Here is a 22,383-nt window from a genome sequence, read left to right as displayed (position 1 = left end):
CATAGAATCCATAGACTGAATAAAAATTACTGTCCTACCAAAGGAAACGCCTGTTTGGAGGAGACACAGCCCTTCCCCCAAGGTGCCTCTAGTCTGAAGCGGAGGCATGTCTTTTTTCTTTCCATCAGAAAGACTCCACCATGATGAGGAAGGACTGGCTTCTGCCCTCAGGGAGTTCCTGATCTGAAGAGGAAATACAACCCTGTCCTCAGGGTTCTTGGTCTTTGGAGGGCTGGGACATATGAGATTTATATTTATCAAGGCAGATGGTCAACAGACACAGAAGCTACTTCAGTCAAGGGATTAAAGCTAGGGCTAGTGAGGAAAGATTCTCAAAAGGAAGTAACAGGAGCACTAAGTTTTCAAGGCAAAGTGAAGCAAGGAGGAGCAAAGGAGAGATGTTAGGGAGAGGCATTGAAGGTGAAAAGAATGGCAAGGCATCTGATGATGATGAATCCATAGGTGGCCCGGGTGTATTCTACAGTGCATGTGTCTCCAGTGTGACTAAGGGACTGGAGATACAGCCCTGTTGGAATAACAACCGAAGCCCATGTCTTCATGGAACCTGGAAGGCTCAGGTTGAGGGAGAGGGTGAAGAGAATTATTAAAGTCATAGAATATTAGATTGGGAAAAGACCTTAGACTCTTAAGCAAAAAACAAAATGTCATTAATTGCCAAGAGTCTTTGAATGTAGGCTTCCAGAGCAAGAAGGGACCTCAGAACATCATCATCACTGACATTCATAGACATTCATTTAAAGTTTTCCAAGTGCTTCACTTCCTTTGCTCATTTGAACCTTATGGCAGCTCTGTGAAGTAGGTACTAATTATTATCCTATTTTTTAGATAATAAAACCAAGCCTCAGAGGGGTTACATGATTTGCCCATGGTCATATAGCTAGTGTCTGAAATAGGATTTGACCACAGATCTCTCTCTATTGGGCTTGGAAGGGGCTTCATTTTACAAATGGAGAAAAGAAGGTCTAGAGAAAGGATAGTACTTGTCCAAGGTTACTCAGTTGTCAGGCAATAAGCATTTATCAATTGATTATCATATGCCAGACACACTAGGAATATAAAGAAAGGCAAAAGATAGTCATTATTCATTCTATCGATACTTATACTCAGTCCTATGCTCTGGGCTGAAGGAAATAAGGAACCAGACCCTGCCCTTAGGGAGCTCAGTGTAGAATGGGAAAAGCAGGCATTTATCACAGACAGAGTATTTAATAACGTTATATGAGAGACATGCCAGCACTATCTTCATCTGTTATAAGCTGCTGTATTTGATTTAATAAACTTCTTGCAGCCCTAAATGGGAGTTGAGTTAGTAGCTTCTAATCAGGAAGATACTAGTGCTGGACACTAGACAGCTGCTCAGGACAGCACACTACCCTCTCAGGACACTACCCTCTTAGGTCGTGAAAGGCATTGAAGTCAGAACTTGATAGACCCTGGGGATACTGAGTCCACTATTTTCATTCATATCGAGTCCTGAACCCAATAAATTGAGGCTACCATGGTTTGAGCTCTGTTCCCCTCCCAGTATTAGTCTTTTTTTGGGGGGGGTTGCAAGGCAGTGGGGTTAAGTGACTTGCCCAAGACCACACAACGGGGTAATTAAGTATCCAAGGCAGGATTTGAACTCAGGTCCTTCTCACTCCAGGGCTGGTACTTTATCCACTGCACCACCTAGCTGCCCCTCTAGTATTAATCTTAACCTTGGCTATCTACTGGCCCCAGGCTGAACTGTGATCCATGAACCAGACTGAACTGTGGTCCTAGATGGAACCTTAATCCTGACCCCAAACTGACCTCAGACTGAGAAAGCATTTTTATCATTTTCAGTCAAGCCAGACCTAGGTTGGTCCTGACACTCTCCATGGTGCTGATATGATCATTAGCACTAAGTATTAACGACTCACTGGCAAGAGACCAAGAGCTAAGGGGCTCCAAATACTAAGGGTAAGATGAGGTCAACTGATGGATACAGACAAGGCTTAAGAGGGAGGAGGGCATACTGGCAGGCAAGATGATCAGAGACTGGTCTCTGGAGGAGGTGACATTCAAGCTAGACCTTGCAAGTTGGGGAGGATTTAACGAAAAAAAAAAGAGGAAGGGCTTTCTAATAAGTGAGAATAATGCAAATGAAAGCTTGACTGGATGTGTGGGAGAGTGAACAGTCTAGCCCAGCTGGAGTTGAGGCAGCACATAGAGGAATGGGGGAGGTGAGGGTGGAAAGACCCAGAGAAAGGGAGAGAATGGATGTAGGTAGGTTATTTAGGAGACTGCAACAATTTTTCTAGTAGGAAAGCATGGATTTGGGATTTGCCCCATGGGGCTGGAGAGAGAAGGTGGATGCGGAAACATTAAGGGAGAAATAAGGACAGAAATTGAGGTCTGTGAGGAGTGAGGGAATTTCAAGGAAACAGCAGCTCCTCAATTCCAAATCTGGGAGTGAGAAGGCTAGTGAAAAAAGACAAGCATGTCAAGAAGAGGAGTAAGTTTTAAGGGAGCAAATGAGCTCAGTCTGGAGTAAGATTTATGTGGATCTAGCAAGATATCCAGTGAGAAACTCAAGGAGGTAGTGAGAGTTGATAATGGTCAGGGGATCTTAAATCTTCATTTATTCAGAGATCACAGGCATTCATAATGATTATTGTCACATGTAGAACTTTAATATTTTCAAACTTTGGCAAGTAGAATGAGCTAATATTTGTGAAAAGTGCCCAACACCCCCCCCCAAAGTTCTTCCTTCCTTTATATATTCTTTCTTATTTGGACCTCACGACAACCTTGTGTTAAAGGTGGTATAGATCTTATTATCCTCATTTTATAGATGAAGAAACTGAAACTCTGAGTGGTTAAATGACTTGCCCAGGGTCTCACAGCAGAGTCCATTTTCCTGACTCTAAGCCCAGTGTTCTTTCTACTACACCTCATTTCCCTCTTCTGAGAATCTCTCATAGATTGAATTTGACCTTATACTTTTCTAATTATTTTTCCATCAATGAACCTATACATTAAGCCTGTGAGTAATGTTGGGCAGAATTTTTAATTTCATTTTTCAGGTGAGAAACTGAGTCTCAGAGATATGAAAGGACTGGCCCAAGATCACACATTGAGTTGATATTTAGAATTCAGATCTCCACACTCCCAGGCTGGTCTTCACACTCTCTTTAATCTCTCATCAGTCTTACTCAAAATGTCTTGGGAAAACTCTCCGTGTCTCAATTTCTTTTCTTTCCACAAAATGAACAGATCCCATTTACAGTGTTTTGAGGGAGAATTTGAACCCAGATCTTCCTGTCTCCATGTCCAGTATTTTGTGTTGGGAATAGACTTTAGAGACCATTTAGCAAACTCTATATTTGTTTTAAAAAAGTGTTTTAACACAGAGCTGGCTGACTGTAGATACTACCTGACTGATTATTCCCTTCCCTCTCTCCAGTTTTTCTGATTAGAAAACCAAGACCCAGGATGGAGAAAAGAACTGTCCCAGAATGATACAATGAGTCAGTGACCAATTTGAGACTCCAACTTGGGTACTGGGAGCTTTGAGCACTCTACTGTTCTTGCTCTCTTATTCAGATCTGGCACCTGCTATGTGGATCACAATTGGTCTAGTCCTAGGGTTGTGGCAAAATATAGATATCATGGAGTTTAAAGCTATATAAAGTAGATCTAGCCCCCACCTTTGTGAACTTGCTATCTCCTGGGGGCTGCAACATAGAGATCATTTTAACACAAGTCAAGTGTTTTCAGGTCTTTCAAGATCACCTCTGCCTTGATCAGTGTGGCCTGGAGCTGTACTGTCTGCCTAAGGACAGGATCCTGTGGACTCATTGCTATTTGTTGGACTATTTTTCCCAAGGGGGCTGAGGTCCATGGAAATGACAACCCCTCCACTCCTTGGCTGGTTAGAAGTGCCTGTGGGAAGCTCTGGGCAGAAGAGGCAACTAGGTCAAGAACAAAAGGCAGGGGGAGACAGAAGATAGGATGGGATCAGGGATTCATTTCCTCATTTTGGGTTAGGGAGGAAATGAAGTCTTTCTCCTTCTTCTTGCTTGGTCCAAACCAGCCCTACATAGCACAATATCAATCCTGTCCAGGGATACAGCACTCAGGACATTCTCCTTGTAAGAAATCTGATCTAGGGGTGTGATTTCCCAATCGTATAATGTTTCTCTGGCTCCTCTCCACATATTCCCATCCCTCCTTCCTCACACAGAGAAACAGGATGGCTTTTTTTATGCATAGTTGTTTACATGTTGTCTCAGTTATTATAATGACTGACAGCTCCTTGAAGGAAATGACTATTTTTTGTTTTTATTTTTTTTAATCCCTGATGTTTAACAATATCTGGTAAACAGTAGATGCTTAATAAATGTTTACTGACTGACTGATGTGGATTAAAACCCAGGTCAATCTAAGTTCAGTCATCTTTTCATCACAGCTGTGACCCCCACCATGCCTCCATCTGAGGCTGAATGAGATTCTAGACCTTCTCCCCCTCCTTTTGCCCCTTTCTCTACATTAAACCTCAACCCCTTTTTTTAAAAAAATTTTATCTTCCCCCAAATTACTTGTAAAACAAATTTTAACTTTTAAAAAAACTGAGTTCCAAATTTTATCTTTCCCTTCCTCCCCTTTCCCCTCAGTCCTTTCGTGAAAGCTAATTTTCCTTTTTTGGCCTCTATTCCATCTCTTCTTCTGTATCCTTTAACTTAATTCATGTTTTTGTTGTTCAGTCTTTTTTTTTTCAGTTGTATCTAGCTCTTCTGATCCCATTTAGGGTTTTCTTAGCAAAGATACTCGAGTGGTTTGTCATTTCCTTTTTCTAACTCATTTCACAGATGAGAAAACTAAGGTAAACACAATTAAGTGACTTGCCCAGGGTTACACAGTCAGAGTCTGAGGCCTGATTTGAACTCAGGAAGATGAGTCTACATGACTTCAGACTGGGCCCTCTATCTATTGTACGTAACTGCAATCCCTAACTTCATCTATACTATGTGAGAATTATTTGATGTCTACTTGGAGAAGAGAAGGTTCATGAGGGTACTTGGTAACTATCTAGAAGTGTTTGAAGAGTTGTTACCTTGCACAAGATATATACTTCTTCTGTTTGACCCCAAAGACAGGATGAAGGGCAATGGGAGGCATAACAGAAAAGAGAACTGGATTTGATGTCAGGACATCTGTGTTCAAAACCTGCCTCTGTCACTTGGTTTCTTGTGTGACCTTGGGAATGCCCTTTTTCCTTTCTGAGCCTCAGCTTGCACATTGCAAAATGAATGGGTTGTATTAGATATCTGGAACTCTGGGATTCTATGGTCCTAAGTTACAAAGACACAAATGGAGAGTTGGTGTAAGAAAAACTGTTTAAGAAGTAAGGTAGTCAGAAAAGGAATAAACTGCCTGAGGAAATAGTGAATATGCTCTCCTTTTCTTTAAGAAAAGACCAAATGACTGTTGAGGACGAGGAGATTCCTACTCAAGTGGTTTGGACCACTAGGTACCCCTCCAATTCTGATATTCTGTGATAGGTAGTTAGAATTCACATTTCAGCAGTGCTTTAAGTTTTACAGAACACTTTTCCCCATAGCAAATCTTTACAGTGAATATTATTATCCCCATTTTACAGATAAAGAGAGAGTGAGTGATTTGCACAAGATCACACAATTGATTAAGCATCAGAGATGGGATTTGAACTCACTTCTCTCCTGATGCAACTCTAGTGTTCATCTGACTATATCTCTCTGGTTTTCTGCAAGAACTTACTCCATTTTACAGATCAGGAACCTGAGGCTTAGAAAGCTTAAATGATTTACTCAGGCTCATAAGAGTAGAATTATAATTCAAACTCAAATATTTCCTGATTTCCTATCCCCTGTTCTTTCTCTTTCATTGAAGATAATAATAAGTTGATGAAGTATTTTAGGGACAAGGAAGAGATGCAGGCAAAAGTGTAAGAGAAATGAGAAGATATTAAAAAGTTGGGAAGGAAACTTTGGATCTAGCAACACTTGAATTGAGCTTTGGGTTTTATAAAGTGTATTTTATAACACATATCTTAATTTACTTTACAAGTTGGAATTACATCCTGAGAAATATAGTTCAATGAAATACTATTGTAAATAACAATACAGAAATTGCTAATTAACATTGGAGCAATTAATGTTTTACTTAAATGTTATCAAATATCTTTCTCTTATTTTGCAATCTTTGCATTCATTACAACACATCATCTCTTTCTCCAGCATTCAGTTCTCCCCTTTAAAAAATTTTGGGGGCTATTTAAAAACTATAGAAGTTGGCATAGTCCTAGCTAATCACTTCTGTATTCAGGAGTCATCATAAATTAGCAAAGTTTAAGATAGTTCTGGTCTGAACTGAACTTGGAAGGAAGACAAACATTTTAGTAGAAGAAAAGAATCAAATAGCTTTAAATTTTTAAGGAAACCCCAAAACCATCTTCAAATCCCTTTATTTTATAGATTAGGAAACTGAGTCATTTTCTATTAATAGAGTACTTTATACTTTTCATTTATAGAGTGCAAATCCATGCAAGGGAAGATATTATAAAATTAGTTTGTGGAAGACCTTGGATATAATAACATTATTATAGGAGCTGGAAAGGACTCAGAGACCATCTAATCCCATCTTCTCATTTAGCACATATGGAAACTGAATCCCAAGAAGGTTGAGGAACCTGTCCATGGTCATATAATGATAAGTAACAGAGCTGGGATTTGAATTTAAGACCTCTAGTTCAAAATTCAGGACTCTAGAGAACCAATGAAGGTTCTTTAATTAGGGAATGGCATAGATTTATGCATTAAAAAATCACTTGTGGATCAGATGAAGGATAGAAAAACAAGAATCTGAAGACTGGGATGCCATTGAAAAAATCCAGCTCATAGGTAAGCAGTGGAAGAGGAAAGGGCTTTAGGCAAAGATACTCAGGCTTACAGCATTTAAAACTGGATTTGGGGGATACAGAATGTGAGAATGGGGAGGGGGAAGCCTTAGGAAAGAGAGAGCTATAAGGGATCTTATTTAAATTAACCCAGAATGTTATTCCTGGAAGGGCCACAAAACAAAGAATGCTTAGAGCCTCAAAGTTCATTTAGCATAGTCCTTTCATTTTTACAGATAGGAAACCAAGGTTCAGCGAGGTTAGACACAAATTTGAAAAAAAGATCTGGGAGTAGGTGGTTCTTCAAAGTCTTAGGCCTAAGGCTAGATTTTTTTTTTATGTTTTTCCATCCCCCCCACCAATTCTTTTTTTTTTCTTCTCTTCATCATTCACATATTGCCATCCTCCATTTACTCACCTCTGTCACATTTGATATCCTGGGAACCTTGAATCCTTATTTCTATTCTCGGTCTTGAGTTTCCTGGCACCCCCAAAGGGCATGTATAGAAGAGTAGTCTCAAATCTGGGAAGGCATCTGATTTTACCTCTCTGCCCACGTAGAAACCCCTCTATATTGTATTATCATCTCATAGTGATGAATGGGCCACCAACTTCTGCCTGGACACTTCCAGTGATGCCGGACTTGCCCTACTCTCTGACTGTTTATTCTCCACTGAATAATTGGAATACCACCTCAGACTATTTTGACTTTAATAAGTAAACTTTTGGTCTTATATTACAAGCCTCCAGGGTACTTTCCACAGTATCCTCACCATGCCCCTGATAGGTATCTTTCCCTTCCACCAGTTTTTTGGTACTTCTCTTTGTGTTGTTTTTTTCACATTAGAATGTAAACTCTTTGAGGGCAAGGGAACAGTCTACTTGTATGTATTTTTATCCCCAGAATTTAGCATAGTCCCTAGCACCACATAGTAAGCAATTAATAAATGCTTATCTGTTTGTTTCTGCTTCTATCATCTCTATCTGTCCATCAGTCTGTCTGTCCATCTGTCTGTCTGTCCTTCTTTGTCTCTCTGTCTGCCAGTCTGCCTGTCAATCTGCCTATCCGTCAATCTATTGCCTCTATCTTTGTCTATCTGCCTACCTATCTACCTCTCTTTCTATATCTGTCTGCCTATCTGTCTGTCTATCCACCTATTTATGTCTATCTGTCTATCTTTCTATCTGCCTATCTGCCCCCCCCCCACTCCTCCCTGCCTCTCCCATCTCTCCCGTGTCTGTCTGTCTGCCCCTCCTCCATTGTGGGAGAGTTCTCAGAAAACCATTTCTTATAGTGAAATCTGCTCCCTGTAATTTCCACCCATTGTTTCTAATTCTGTCCTGAGGAGCCAATCAAAAAAGGTCTGATCTTTTTTCTAAATACTTGAAGGCAGTTCTCATGTCCCTCTCCATTTTCCCCCTACTAACCCTAAAATCTGATTTTTCTCCAAACTTCTTTTCATAGAGTATGGACTCCACCTCTGTTATTACCTTAAAAGAAATAGTATGCTTCCTCTTGAGTAAAAACGCATATCCATTCATTTATCAGACATTTATTTAGGGCCTAATGTTTAATATTGGAGAGTGAAAATTTAGATTCTCCTACTTTTCCTTTCCTAGTTGTACTACATTATTATATTATGTTATTATTGTGTTGTAATATGATATTATATTAATTACATTATGTTGTAGAAGTATCTAGCTGATGCAGTAGACAGAGTACTAAGCTTGTAGTTAGGAAGACCTGAAATTAAATCCAGTCTCAGATGCTTCTTAGTTGTGTGACCCTGGGCAAGTAATTTAATCTCTGTTTTACTTCAGTTTTCTCAGCTGTAAAATAAAGAAAATAATAGCACTTAATTTGCAGGTTTGTTGTGAGGATCAAATGTGATAATATTTGTAAAGTGCTTAGCATAGTGCCAGGCAAATAGTAGGCCCTAAATAAATGCTAGCTATATTATTATTGTTATTATTTGGCATCTGCCGGACTCTTTGCTATGTGAAATAACCTTAGAGAGAGAAGAGTTAAGGTTGTTCAAAATCTTGACCAGAATCTTGGAATTCAGAAGTGATTGCTTTTTATTTCTTGTGTCCCTTTTCTGTTCAGTTGGATGTTCAAAAAGTCTTCCCTTAGGTTAAGGAGGACTTGAAGTATAGTGAAAAGGGTACTGGGAATATAATTAAATGAGTGAGAATCTTATTTAATTGTATCTGGAACATTTCTTTCTTTATAATTTGTTCCATAAGAATTATACTGACTATTGCATATTTTATTTGATTTCATTATGTTTATCATTACTTATATTTATTACATATAAATTTTATTATCATGCATTTTATTATTTATTTATTCTATTAGTTATACTTATATTATTACTTATTATATTATATATTATACATTATATTATATTTATTACATATTTTATTCATCTTTATTTGTTCTATAAAATTAGATTTATTATTAGATATTTTATCATTTTTGAAGGTCCTTAATTTAAGGTACTTTGAAACTCCAAGCTGCAACAATTGACACAATGGACTTGTACATACTAGAGATAGCAGGATGAACATTTTTATTTCAAAGCTGAATTTTGACTTCTGCTTGTAATATTTTGTATTTAGGGTACATTTGGGGGCAGCTGAGTGAGTCAGTAGATAGAGCACTAACCCCAGAGTCAATAGTACCTGAGTTCAAATCCAGCTTCAGGCACTTTCTTATGTGACCCTGGTCAAATCATTCAACCCTGATTAGCCTTCTCCCTCCTTCCCCCCATAAATAAAGCTCATTTGAACAGATAGGAGAAATTATAGTAAATTATAAAAAATGTAAAAGATTCTTGTGACAATTGACAAATTGATTTGTCTGCTCCCTCTAGATTAGATCTTTCAATAAAGATATATGTTTTTTCCTTAGTAACTAACAAAAAAGAACTTGGAGCCAGAAAACTTGAATTCCAATCCCAGAGCTGCCACCTATTATTTTTCATATCACTTTGGACAAATCACCTCCCTATATTGTGGACCTTAGTGTCGCCACATGAAAAATGGAGAATTAATAATTCCTCACAAGAATTCTATGAATTAGATTTATTATTTTTTTTAGTCAATTAGTTTTGTTCAATCTTCATGACCCTATTTGGGATTTAGAGATGAGGAAACTGAGGCAGAATTTTAAATGACTTGCCTAGAATCACACAACTAGTAAATGTCTGAGACTGGATTTGAAAATAGGTCTTTCTGACTCCCAGTGTTGGCATTCTATCCATTATTCCACTCTGCTGTCCTGGGTTAGGTATTACAAGTCTTTATATTGACCTTGTCTCAAGGGGGAAGGTTAGAAGAGAAACTGTTCCTCTGTTCCTTCAAGAAAGGTTCCAGGGTCACTTAGCAATGCCTCTTATAAGTCAAACTACTCTTTGACTGACCTAGACACCTTCTTCTGAACACTCCAAAAATGGCATGATACTTTAAAATATATTGCTGTCACTTCTCAATGCATACCTTTTTCCTCATATAGAATCCTCCCTATTAAGCACACACAGCAAGACATTGACCTTATTGGACATTGTTAGCCTCATTCTACATTGTTTAGAGGTGGGAGTTTCCTTTTACTATAGTTCCTCAGACTACAATGCAGAGTTCAGTCTTTAATATTGTTTTTCTTTGCAACAATGTAGTCCTTATACTTCAAGTTCTCATTATTTCCCTATGAGGAGTTTTAAGCTTATCAACCACTTAGAGTGTGAATCCAGAACTAAAGGAAATGCTTAGATCATACCAGAAATGGTCTGACCAGAGAAGAGGATGGTCTGTATTCTAGACACAAAAGCCAAGATTGCCTTTATATTTTTAGTAGTGATATTGGACTCTTGACTCATTGAGGTTGTGGTCCATTAAGATCACTGAATATTTTTCTCTTGAACTGTTGTGCAAACTATTTCATTCCACCCTATGCTTGAATAGTTGAAGGATCAGTTATTAACAAGTTGCTCTCAATATGAGATCTAGATCTGGGGTTTGGGTCTTACTTTTGTTCTTTCAACGTCCTAGATTACTAGCTCCTCTTCTTTAGACCCAGACCCGTCATTCCTTTATAAACTCCAATGAGACCCATTTTAGAGTTCCTACACCCCTTAGATTTTCCTGGTTGCCATGCTCATTTGTTTTCTTGGGCTCAGGCCTGTAGCTCTTGAGTCATCATTTGATTAGATTAATTTGTCTCCAGAGGGCAGGTCAAAGAACAATGTGAGTGAATAGTATGAGGGAGATCATTGTAGAGATGCTGGTTTTAATTTGATATTAAAAAAAATCTTCATAATGGATAGAGTTATTGAAAAATGGAATGGATGACTTTGTGAAATAATGAGTTCCCTGTCATCCAGTATTCAAGTAGAGTTTGGATGATGACTTGTTGGACATGTAATGGTTATTAGATGCTCCAAGGTCCTTTTCAGTCTTGAAATTATTCTGTGATGTTGTAATACATTTTTCCTTCTGCCATCACAAAGTCACAGAATTTCAGTGTTGGAAGGAACCTCAATGGCTATCTCTTCTAATCCCCACCACACAACATCCAAGCGGTCAGCCTTTGCTTACACACCCTGCCAGGAAGGAAAAGCTGCCAATTCTGGAGGCAGCATACTTCCCTTTGGGATGTCTCTTATTGTTTTTCCTCTTACTGTCTAATTTGCTTCTTTGCAAATTCTCCCCTATGGTCCTGGTTCTGTCCTGTGGGGCTAAACAGAACAAGACTAATGTATCTTCCACTTGATAGCCTTTGAAGTACTTGAAAATAGCTATCATGTCTCCCTTGAGACTTCTGTAGGTTAAACATACTTCTATCAACTGGTCTTCATACTCACCATATCTTAGGACCTGATCCAGCTCTGAATTCATTGTTCCCTGTCTCCTCCCTGTTGCCACATATCCCACCCTCCCATCCCTTCCCCAAGACTTGTTTTCCAGTGGAGGTCAGATTTAATGATCACCTACCAGGGAATGAGTTAGATACAAGGATGAAGGAAGATTTTTTCCTTGTCTTAGAAAACTGTTCCCTCAACTTTATAACCTAAGCTGTAGCCAAACTTCCTGGGACCTCACTTGGGCCATTCTGATAAGAGACTGGAGTAGAGAATAAAGAATGCTGGGTTTGAACCTTGGTGACCCGGACCATCTTTTTTTTTCCTCTTAAAGATTTTATTTATTTTGAGTTTTTCAATCTTCCCCCCCCCATCTTACTTCCCTCCCCCCAGCCCCCACAGAAGGCAATTTGCCAAGTTTTACATTTTTTTCATGTTGTACATTGATCCAAATTGAATGTAATGAGAGAGAAATCATATCCTTAGGGAAGAAACAAAGTATAAGAGATAGCAAGATCAGACAACAAGAAATCAGTTTTTTTCTAAATGGTTTCCTAATAGAACAATGGTGTTTCATGACATGCATATACCACAGTTTGCTAAGCCATTCCCCAATTGAAGGATATTTACTTGATTTCCAATTCTTTGCCACCACAAACAGGGCTGCTATGAATATTTTTGTACAAGTGATGTTTTTACCCTTTTTCATCATCTCTTCAGGGGATAGACCCAGTAGTGGTATTGCTGGATCAAAGGGTATGCACATTTTTGTTGTTCTTTGGGCATAGTTTGAAACCATCTTCCTAGTGAAACCCATATATATCCTAAAGGGAATAGAACCTTGGATTTGGAGGAAGGTTCAAATGTGATCTCAGATTCTTACTAGCTGTGTGACCCTGGATAAGTCACTTGACTTTTGTTTGTCTCAGTGTCCTTATATGAACATGAAGTTAATAATATCTTCTACCTCCCAGGTAGTTGCGAGGATCAAATGAGAAAATACTTGTAAAACACTTAGTGCCTGGCCCATGGTAAGAGTCATATTAATGCTTATTTCCTCCTTCTCTCTTACTAAAAACACAGAGAAATACACATAAATCTGGTAGATTTTACCCTCTCTCTAGTTCTAAACACTCCTGAATGGGGTGAACCCTAACCTTGTTCAAGGCTCAGGGCCAAGGAAGGAAACCAATTAGGGGAAAAATTCTAGGCTTTTTTTTGGGGGGTGAAGGAGTTGGGGGAAATGAACTATGTTTTTAAAAATTAATATTCTTTAGGATTATCCAGAGCAATGTGTGAGGGGCCACTGTGAATGAAGGAAGAATTTATTCACCATCAAAGATTTTGTGATGGTGGGGAGGCATGGATTATTTGCTGCAGCTCTTGTGGAAAAAGCCCTTTTTGTAGTTGCTGACCACAAACTCAATTTCAATCACCAGCTCAACTTGGTGGTCAAAAAAAATGAGTTCCATTTTTGGCTACATTAAAAGAGACACAGGTTGCAGAATGAGTGAAGCTCTCTGCTCTCATCAGAGTACACCTCGAGTATTGCCTCCAGTTCTGGAATATTTTAGAAAAGGTGCAAATAAACTTGAACATGGTCAGAGGAGTATGACCAAGAGGGGTGGTTACCTAAAAATTAAGCCATATGGTTCAAGGGATGGGAGAGGTTTAACTTGACACTTGGAAGACTTGCAGGGAGGGGGGATATGGATTCTGCATGCAATTTATGTTATGGTTTGTTAGACTAGATGTGCTTGTCCCTGGAGCAAAGAGATAAGAGTGATAAGAAGAACCAGGGAACCACATTTCAGATCAATGCATGGTAAAGCTACCTAAGGAAGAGAGTATTCCTCAATGGAACGGTCATAATCTTGAGAGGGAGCAAGTTTCCTGTTCTTGGGAGTGTGTGAAGTCTGACTGATCTTCTGTCAGAGAGTTCATAGAGAGGAATCCTTGGGTTTTTTTTGGGGGGGGGGTGAATTAGACAAGATGCCTTCTTTGGACACTAGAGGTGTTCTGAGTAGCTGAGATTCCTTAGTTCTCTGCTTCAAGTCCTGTCCCTGCAGTGATTCCTCTTCACCTCTCTTCTCTTCCAGGAAGCTCTATTGAGTTTGGGCTCTATCATTGATGTCTCCAGTCTTCATGATGTCATCAAAGAAGCTATCTCTGCTGTGCTCCCCAAAGTGGTAGGTACTTCCGGCTCTTTTACAACTACCTTATACTCTATGAAGTTTGCAGTGACCAGGGTCAAGTCCAGAGGAAGGATAGGGATACGAGGGAGTCAGTCCATGAATTGGTCTGTGTCAGAGTACCTGGTTCTTTTGGGAGAAAGATAGGAGGGGGAGGAGAGAAAAGACCTAGCCTGATCTGAAAAGGGGCTTTGAGGCCTCAGAGAAGGGAGAGATTAAGGTGGGAGTCTGAACAAGGAAAGCACCAGATAAAAAGCCATAGGACAATGACTTCTAGCCTGGACTACTGTAACAACCTAACTAATTTCCATGCCTCTAGTCACATCCCTCTTTAATTTATATCCTTTATATGCTAAGAAATTTTCCTAATTTACTGCTCTGACTTTGGCACCCCCCTGCTCAAAAACCTTTAATGGCTCACACTGACCATCAAAAACCTCCTACAAATTATTGTTCTCAGGGTCTGGCTTGTTGTGAATTTACTTGAGGAATACAGGGGTGGGAGTGGAAAAAAATGATGCCTTTGAGATCAAGGGTAACCACAAAGTGGATTCTGAATTGATACAGATCTCTCCAGAAGCCACAGGGATGGAAAAAGAGCCACTGCCCCCTCCCTAGTTGCCCCTCTGAGAGTTTTCTGGGGGCTCAGTTTTGCTTCCCCGATTACCCACCCTGTTTCTCCATCTCCTTGGCATCTTCTCGGTTCTGTCTGTATTCCTTTTTATCCAACTTCCTCCCCTTCACAAAATCTTCTAGAGGAGCCTCAGAGGTGTAGAGCCAATTAGAGTTCCCAAAACACTTAGAATATAGATGGGCAGATCTGGAGCAGACCTCAGGGCCACAGGAAGTCAACACTAGAAGAGACCTGGGAACATAAACAAGCTATAAGAGCCATTCCCTACAGCCTATTAAGTCCCTCTCATTTTACAGAGTAGGAATGTAATGACTGGATAGGAGAAGAGACTTTACCAAGGCCATGTAACAAGTCACTGATATAATCATCACTAGAACCCAGGTCTCCTGACTCCCACCAATTCATGACTTTTCCCATAATACCTGATCTCTCCAAATACCACCCAGTACCCTCACTTAAAGAAGTACCCTAAGATGATGGGCTGTTTTTTCCCTCTTTTTCCTCTTCATGCCTCAGTTTCCCAGTTAAATTAAGGGGTTGAACTCAGTGAAGTGCCAGTATCTCTCAGGTCTGATGTTCTGTATTCTATGTTCAAGATTCCCTATAGTTCTGACATTATATGTTCCATGTTTTTGGGGTTCTCTCAGTTCTGATTTTGCGTGTGTGTGTGTGTGTGTGTGTGTGTGTGTGTGTGTGTGTGTATAGAGGGTGGGGGACACATGGTGGTTGGTGATAGACAAATAAGAGGAAAAAAGGTTTTATATTCTAGAATAAATGGTAAATGCCACATATTCTGAATGAGAAAGACCCCTCTCTCTGTGTGATTGAGAGAGATATCAAGGACCATTGAGGTAGTAGTGATTTTCCCAAGTTCACATAGGGCCTTAGGGACAAAACCCAGAGAAGAACCCAAGATCCCCATACCCTGGGAGCTCCCCTCATCCAAATTTGTGGATTCCCAGGATCTCAGGGACCTCAGAGGTCATCTGATATCTTAGCAATAATTCCCTTTATAGCACATTGGACAAATGATCTATGCTTGAAGATGTTTAGAAAGGGGAGGGCACACATTATCTTCAAAGACTATGAAATGTTTGCAGTCCTTCCTGATGGGGTTAACTAGAGCCCATATTGTGGAGCATGAAATTACTGAGAAAGAGGTGGCTCATCGATACTCAAAATAAACCAGCTCTGGAAAGGAAAGGGATTCAGACAACATCTGGCTAGTGGTGGTGACACATCTGGAGACATGAAGGGGAGGAGGGAAGAAAGAAGAAAGAAGTGGAAGGAGCCCTGACTGGGAGTCATGAGATCTGGGTGCCTCGAGTCTTTCCATTGATTTTCTATGTGACTCTGGCGAAGACCCTTCTTCTCTTCTTCTCTCTGGGCCTCATTTTCCATATGAGAAAAATGATCAGATTGAACAACAATGGTATATTTTATAATAATTTTAGCCACTTTGATACTGACACAACTTAGAATGCACTTTTCCTCATAAAAACCCAGTACTGGAACAATGTAAGTATTGTGGAATTGGTGTCTGACTTGGGAGGGACCTCAAAGTTCATCTGGATAATACATACATGAAAAATTCCTTCTGCTAAATCCCTGACAAGTCCTTGCATCAGTCTCATTTTTGCATGATTGTATTTATCAGAAGAGAAAACTGAGTCCAGAGGGAAGGGTCTTCAGGGAGGGTATAAAGGGGGGGCTTGGTTCTCAGTTTGTTTCAATTCATTCAGTGATTCACTTCATTCATTCCCCCTTTCAGTTCACTGTGATTCATTGATATATTCATTCAACAATCATTTATGAAGCACCTTCTCTCTACAGAGTTATCTTTGGTCCTGGGAATAAATGCAGGAAATACAGGGCCTGGAAATACATACCAGGCCAAGTGATCAAATGGGATTGAAGTGGAGTGTAGGAATAATTTGTACACAAATAGTTATAAAACACGGAAGCATGAAGTGAGTTCAGAGGAAAGGCAGAAGCTACACATGAGATGTTTGAGGAAGGAAAGCTTACTTTAGCCAGTGATCAGGGAAGACTTTAGGGAGGAGGCAACACCAGATCTGGGCCTTCAATAAATCAATAAGCATTTTAGAAGTGCCTCCTATAGTGAGAATGCCACAATGGGAAGATCTGGGTTCAGGCAATACATGTTGGCTGTGTGACCATAAGTCAGTAAACCTTTCAGTTTCTGAGGCAACTCTGGTGGGCATTGATAGAAGGCTTTCATCACTTGTGCCAATGGAATCAGAGGTCTGAACCCCAAACAAAATATATTAAGCCTATGGTCAGTCTGGGAATACAAAGACCTGCCTCCCTGCCCCCAAAGAGTTTAGAAAACAAAGGATACAATATAAAGAAATGGGGGCAGGTTTGTGGAGGAGGGTGGGAGTCCATTTCAGATCCATTCAAAGATATAGATTGGGCAGAATGAGAATGAAGAACAACAAATAGATCAATTTGATTGGACTAGAGAGTACATGAAGGTGAGGAACATCATATAAGACTGGTAAATTCACAAGTCAGACCCTGAGAACAATAATTTGTAGGAGGTTTTTGATGGTCAGTGTGAGCCATTAAAGGTTTTTGAGCAGGGGAGTGCCAAAGCAGAGCAGTAAATTAGGAAAATTTCTTAGCATATAAAGGATATGAATTAAAGAGGGATGTGACTAGAGGCATGGAAATTAGTTAGGTTGTTACAGTAGTCCAGGCTAGAAGTCATTGTCCTATGACTTTTAATCTGGTGCTTTCTCCTCTTTGCCATGGATGGATTTGAGAGAAATTATGAAAGTAGAATCAGTAGCTCTTGACAACTGATTGGTCCTGAGCTTTGAAGGAGAGAGGCTTTGATTCTGGTACTTCCTGAAACTTTGGACAAATCTCTTACTTTCCTCATCTGTAAAATCCATCCAAGTTTGATCCCCTCATTTTACAGACAAGGAATCTGAAGCCCCAAGAAATTAAGTGACTCGCCTAAGGTCATCCAGGCAATAAATGTCTTAGAGTGATGTCCAAGATCCTGAATCCTAGGTCCCAGTTGAGTGTGAGGATGGAGATGCTAGAAATCAGGAAACTGGGAGAATGGGTGAGTTTAGGGGGGGGAGACATGAAGAGCTCCCCACTTAAGTGGATTTGGGTTCCAATGTGGGGTTGGGGGGGCATATGTTTGGCATCATGCTCCCAGCCCCCATTCCTGAGCCAAACTTGCCCCTTGTCATAGTCTGGGCTCTGAGGCTCCCAAAGAAAGGGCAAAAAAGGGAAGGTAGTGGGGGAGAACCAGCTCCTTTGCTATGGATGGGAGGGGAGAGGCGCTGGGAGCCTGGCACCTGCCCTCATCAGTAAGCATTGTCCCCAAACCTCCCTGTGAATGCAGACTTCGCTGATGCATATGAAACAGCTTCCTCTAAATGTGGCTAATTTTAACCCAGTGGGGGGCGTTGAGTGGGGGGAGGGGGAAGCAGAATCCGAAGGAGGGAGGAAGGGAGGATCAGAGGGAAGGAGGAAAATAGGCAGAGAGATGGAGAAAGGTCCTGGAGCAGATGATCCCTGATGATGTATCAGTAGCTTGTGGAGAAGGAAGAAGCATTTTCATCATAATAACCATTCGAAAGAGGGAGAGCAAATACGATTATTTCCATTTTATATTTGATTATTTCATATGGCCCAGAGCAGGAAAGTGCCTGTGGTGACACAGCTAGTAAGTGGCAGAGCTGAGACAAAGCAAGGTCTTTTAATTCCCAGGCTCAGGGCTCTTCTGGCTATACCAACCAATCAACTAATCAGTCAGTCAATCAATGATCAAAAGTGATTGTAGCAGGCACCTCAGTCCTGAAGATGTAAAGAGAGATACAAAAGAATGCCTACCTTCAAGGAATGTACATTTTAATGAGGGAGGCAACATGTAAATCATATTGTACTTATATATTCAGTGTGAAGGGACAATAATCTCAGAGGGAAGACTAGGTGTTGGGGGGTGGCAGGGTTCATTAAAGACTTTGTAGAAGATGTAGGCTGAGAAGAAGGAGGTCAGTGAAATTAAGAGTTGAGAGAACTCAGGAAAGGGAAAAGAGAGAGACAGAAATAGAGGCAGAGAGGGACAGAGATAGAGGCAGAGAGGATAGAGAGACAGTCAGAGAGAGGGAGAAAGAGGAGAGAAACAGACAGACAGATTAGACAGACAGACAGAGATAGAGGCAGAGAGGACAGAGGGACAGAGACACACAGAGAGAAAGAGAGGAGAGAGAGAAAAAAACAGGATGAGCTAAGGGAGGGAGAATGAGAGAGAAGGCTTCCTGGTGGGCTGGGGTTTGTCTTGGCCATAACATCACAGGCTTTAGAGTGGAAAGGAATCTTGAAGATTGTCAAACTTCCCTGTAGAAAGATGAAACATGAATTCCTGAAGTATTTCACATTCCACCCCCCCCCTTTCACTTCTCAGTTCCTCATAATCTGGTTTCTAATCCTATCCAAAGAGAGTTAAACAAATCTCTCCATGATTACTGATGATTTCCTAATTGCTAAATTTTCTCAGTCCTCATTTTATGAAACCTTTGTGACATTATTTATCACCTACTTCTCCTAGACATTCTTATTTTCTGAATGCTCTCTTCTGTTGTAGTAGCCTTTTAATCAACTCTCCCATTCCCAAACCATATTTCATACAAATCATATTCCTGAACCATATATCTATGGCACTCCCCACTCAGATATTTTCTGTAGCTCCCTAATACCTCTAGTATAAAATACAAAACCTTTGGCTCTCTCTTAGTACTCTAATTAGTGTGACCATTTCTCCTCAGTCTCCTTTGTCACCTAGCTACTGACTGGGAAGTATGGACATCCTCTAGGTTTCCTCCTGAGCTCCTTTTCTTCATTATTTCCCCTTACTGATCTTACTAATCAGTGCTAGTGAATTCAGTTATCTTTATGAAAATGATTCCCAGATATACAAAATCAGCTCTGAACTTTTCCCACATACCTATGTAACAACAAGACCTAACCAAAAGCTTCATACTTGCATGAGGGTAGAAATCAAAAGGAGTAATTTTTAAATAATATCAGTAATTAAGAATTAGAAATGTGGGGCAGCTAGGTGGCATAGTGGATAAAGCACTGGCCCTGGAGTCAGGAGTACCTGGGTTCAAATCCAGTCTCAGACACTTAATAGTTACCTAGCTGTGTGGCCTTGGGCAAGCCACTTAACCCTGTTTGCCATACAAAAACCTAAAAAAAAAAAAGAATTAGAAATGTGATAAAATAGGAAGAAGGCCTGGATCTGAGCTGGGGGTGAGAGAATTAGAGACAAAAAGACTGGAGAAGGTTGCCTTCTGCCAAGCTCATGAGGTTCTTTCTGTTCTAGGAAACTGTCTATACTTACTTGCTTGATGGAGAATCCCGGCTAGTGTGTGCAGATCCCCCACATGATCTACCCCAGGAGGGGAAAGTCCGGTAAGTCTCATACCCTGTATTCCCACAACTAGGTAGCATCATCTATCCTTTAGGAGAGGTTGGATCTAGTTTCTAATTGGCCAATTTCAGAGTGGGATGCAAGGGATTTTTATAAGTTACCATCTCCTCAATCAATCCCCTCCCTATTGACCTGATTCTTATCTTAGAACACTAGAATCTGTGAGTGTTAAAACTGCACATTAGAATCACCAAAGTTTTTAAAAGTAGAAAATTGAAATTACAGAATCTCAGAATCCAAGTAGAAAGCATAATATGTTAGAATCTTAAGAAGTTAGATAATATAGGCTAAAATATTGAAATCTTAAAATTCTCAAATCACTAAAATTTCAGAATGTTGAAATCTTATGGATGTTGGAATTGTAAAAGTATAAAATAATTAGAATCATAGAATGTTGGAAACTGGTTATTAGATTGAACCACTACAAAACTCCCTAGAGAAGAATTCCAGTCAGAATGTGAAAATAGGCTACCTACCTCCTTGACTAATAACCCTAGTAATCATAAGTTAGCAGTTAGCATTTTTTAAAACCTCCTCCTTCATTTAAGTCATTGAGTGGAGTCCAGAGGTTTTTTCTTTTCCAATCACCTCATCCTCTTCCATCTTTCCATTTAATTTGAAGAGAAAACTCTTTTTAGACTCTATTAACTAAAATGGAGCTAATGACCACAGGAGTTTAATTAAACCTTTAAAGAGGAACCAATAGACACTCTTGGGTTCTGAGCACCAATGCAGGATTTATTAGGGAAGGTCTTGCCCCATGTGGGAGGCACCCATCCTCAGAACTGTCTCCCTAAAGCTCAGCTCCACTCTTGCTTCCTCTAGTCCAAGTGTGGGATACAGTAGTGTTGAGTCAATATTTGTTGGTGAAAGTGGGGGGGGATAGAAAAAAACAGCATCTCTCCTTGAAATTCAGTAATATAGAGAATGTGGATGGAAGGTGGAGGAAGACAACAGCTTGTGTGTTTTTCTGTTTCTCGTAGGAGTTTAAAAGTTTTTAATCATCATCCCCTCTCTCTGAGATTCTGACTCTTCTGCTTTGTCACTGAATCTTAGGATCACATGTTAGACTTTTAGAATTATAGAATAAGAAAATCACAGAAGGTTAGCATCCTAGAATTTGGGAATCTTATAATGTTAAAAGAAGAGTCACAGAATGTTGATGTGAGAATTTTTTAAATGTTAGAATATTAAAATTTTAACATCATAGTAACACATAATATTAGAATCTTGGAAGTTTAGAATCACAGAATTTTGCAGTCAGAGAATACTGGAACCACACATTAGACTCATCAAGTGTTTTAACCACAGAATGCAGTTCCCATCTGAGTTTAAACCTTCATCACCTCTCAATGGGAATTCTATGATAGAAAAATTGATAACCCTGATGTATTTTTTGTCAGACTCTAAACTAATTAGAATTCTAAAATGTCAGAATTAAATTTAAAACATTTATTAAGAATATATTAGCCACTAGAGGTATTGTGTCGCAGTAGATAGAACATGCTAGACTTGGAGTAAGAAAGATCTATGCTAATATTCTACCCTTTGACATGTAATGTCTATGTAACTCCAGGAAAATCACTTTACCTCTCTGATCATCAGTTTCCTTATCTGTAAAATGGGAATATTAAAGATTCATATGTATATTTTCTCTCAAAGGATTATCTCCAGACTTGAGTGATTAAATGTGCTTTGCAAACATTAGAATGTTATATAAATGGCAGGTTTTTTTTTTTTTTTGTTCAGGCCTCAGGCCCTGGAGCAGATACAAAGATTAGATACAATTTGTTCCCTACCTCATAGAATTCATCTGATGGGGTGATAAGACAGACACAAATGATTTTAATAAAGAAGTAGGATGTACAAGTATATGAGAGAAATACCAGCATAGTGTGTGTGTGTGTGTGTGTGGGGGGGTGTGAACGAGATAGATAGAGACAGAGAAGATGGAAGAGGAGGGGAAGGAGAGAGGGAGAGGCAGAAAGAGTGAGATGGAGAGAGGGAGAGGGAGAGAGAGAGAGAGAGAGAGAGAGAGAGAGAGAGAGAGAGAGAGAGAGAGAGAGAGAGAGAGGAGAGAGAGGGAGAGGGAGGGGGAGGGGGGAGAGGGAGAGGGAGAGGGAGAGGGAGAGATTTTGTTAGCTGGGGATATTAGGGAAGGCTTCCCAGGAAAAATGCACTGGAGATAGATCATAGAATATTGGAATCTTAGAATTACTGAACATTAAAGCTATGAGGGAGCTTAGAAAGCATTTATTCTAACCCTATAATTGTATATATGGAAAACTGAGGCTTAG

General features: G+C 39.8%; 1 protein-coding gene across 1 annotated transcript in view; it reads left to right on the top strand.

The window, feature by feature from the left end:
- The window catches only part of PDE2A (phosphodiesterase 2A), a 117,846-nt gene that overhangs the window by 38,736 nt on the left and 56,727 nt on the right, over positions 1-22,383 (top strand). The window contains exons 2-3 of the mRNA XM_074216795.1: positions 13,881-13,970; positions 19,979-20,067. Coding sequence (XP_074072896.1) covers positions 13,881-13,970; positions 19,979-20,067 — 179 coding nt within the window. The remainder of the gene's footprint in view (positions 1-13,880; positions 13,971-19,978; positions 20,068-22,383) is intronic.

The sequence above is a fragment of the Macrotis lagotis genome, chromosome 1 (genome assembly GCF_037893015.1).
Source record: "Macrotis lagotis isolate mMagLag1 chromosome 1, bilby.v1.9.chrom.fasta, whole genome shotgun sequence".
Taxonomy (NCBI): domain Eukaryota; kingdom Metazoa; phylum Chordata; class Mammalia; order Peramelemorphia; family Peramelidae; genus Macrotis; species Macrotis lagotis.
This window is presented reverse-complemented; position numbering and strand designations above follow the sequence as displayed.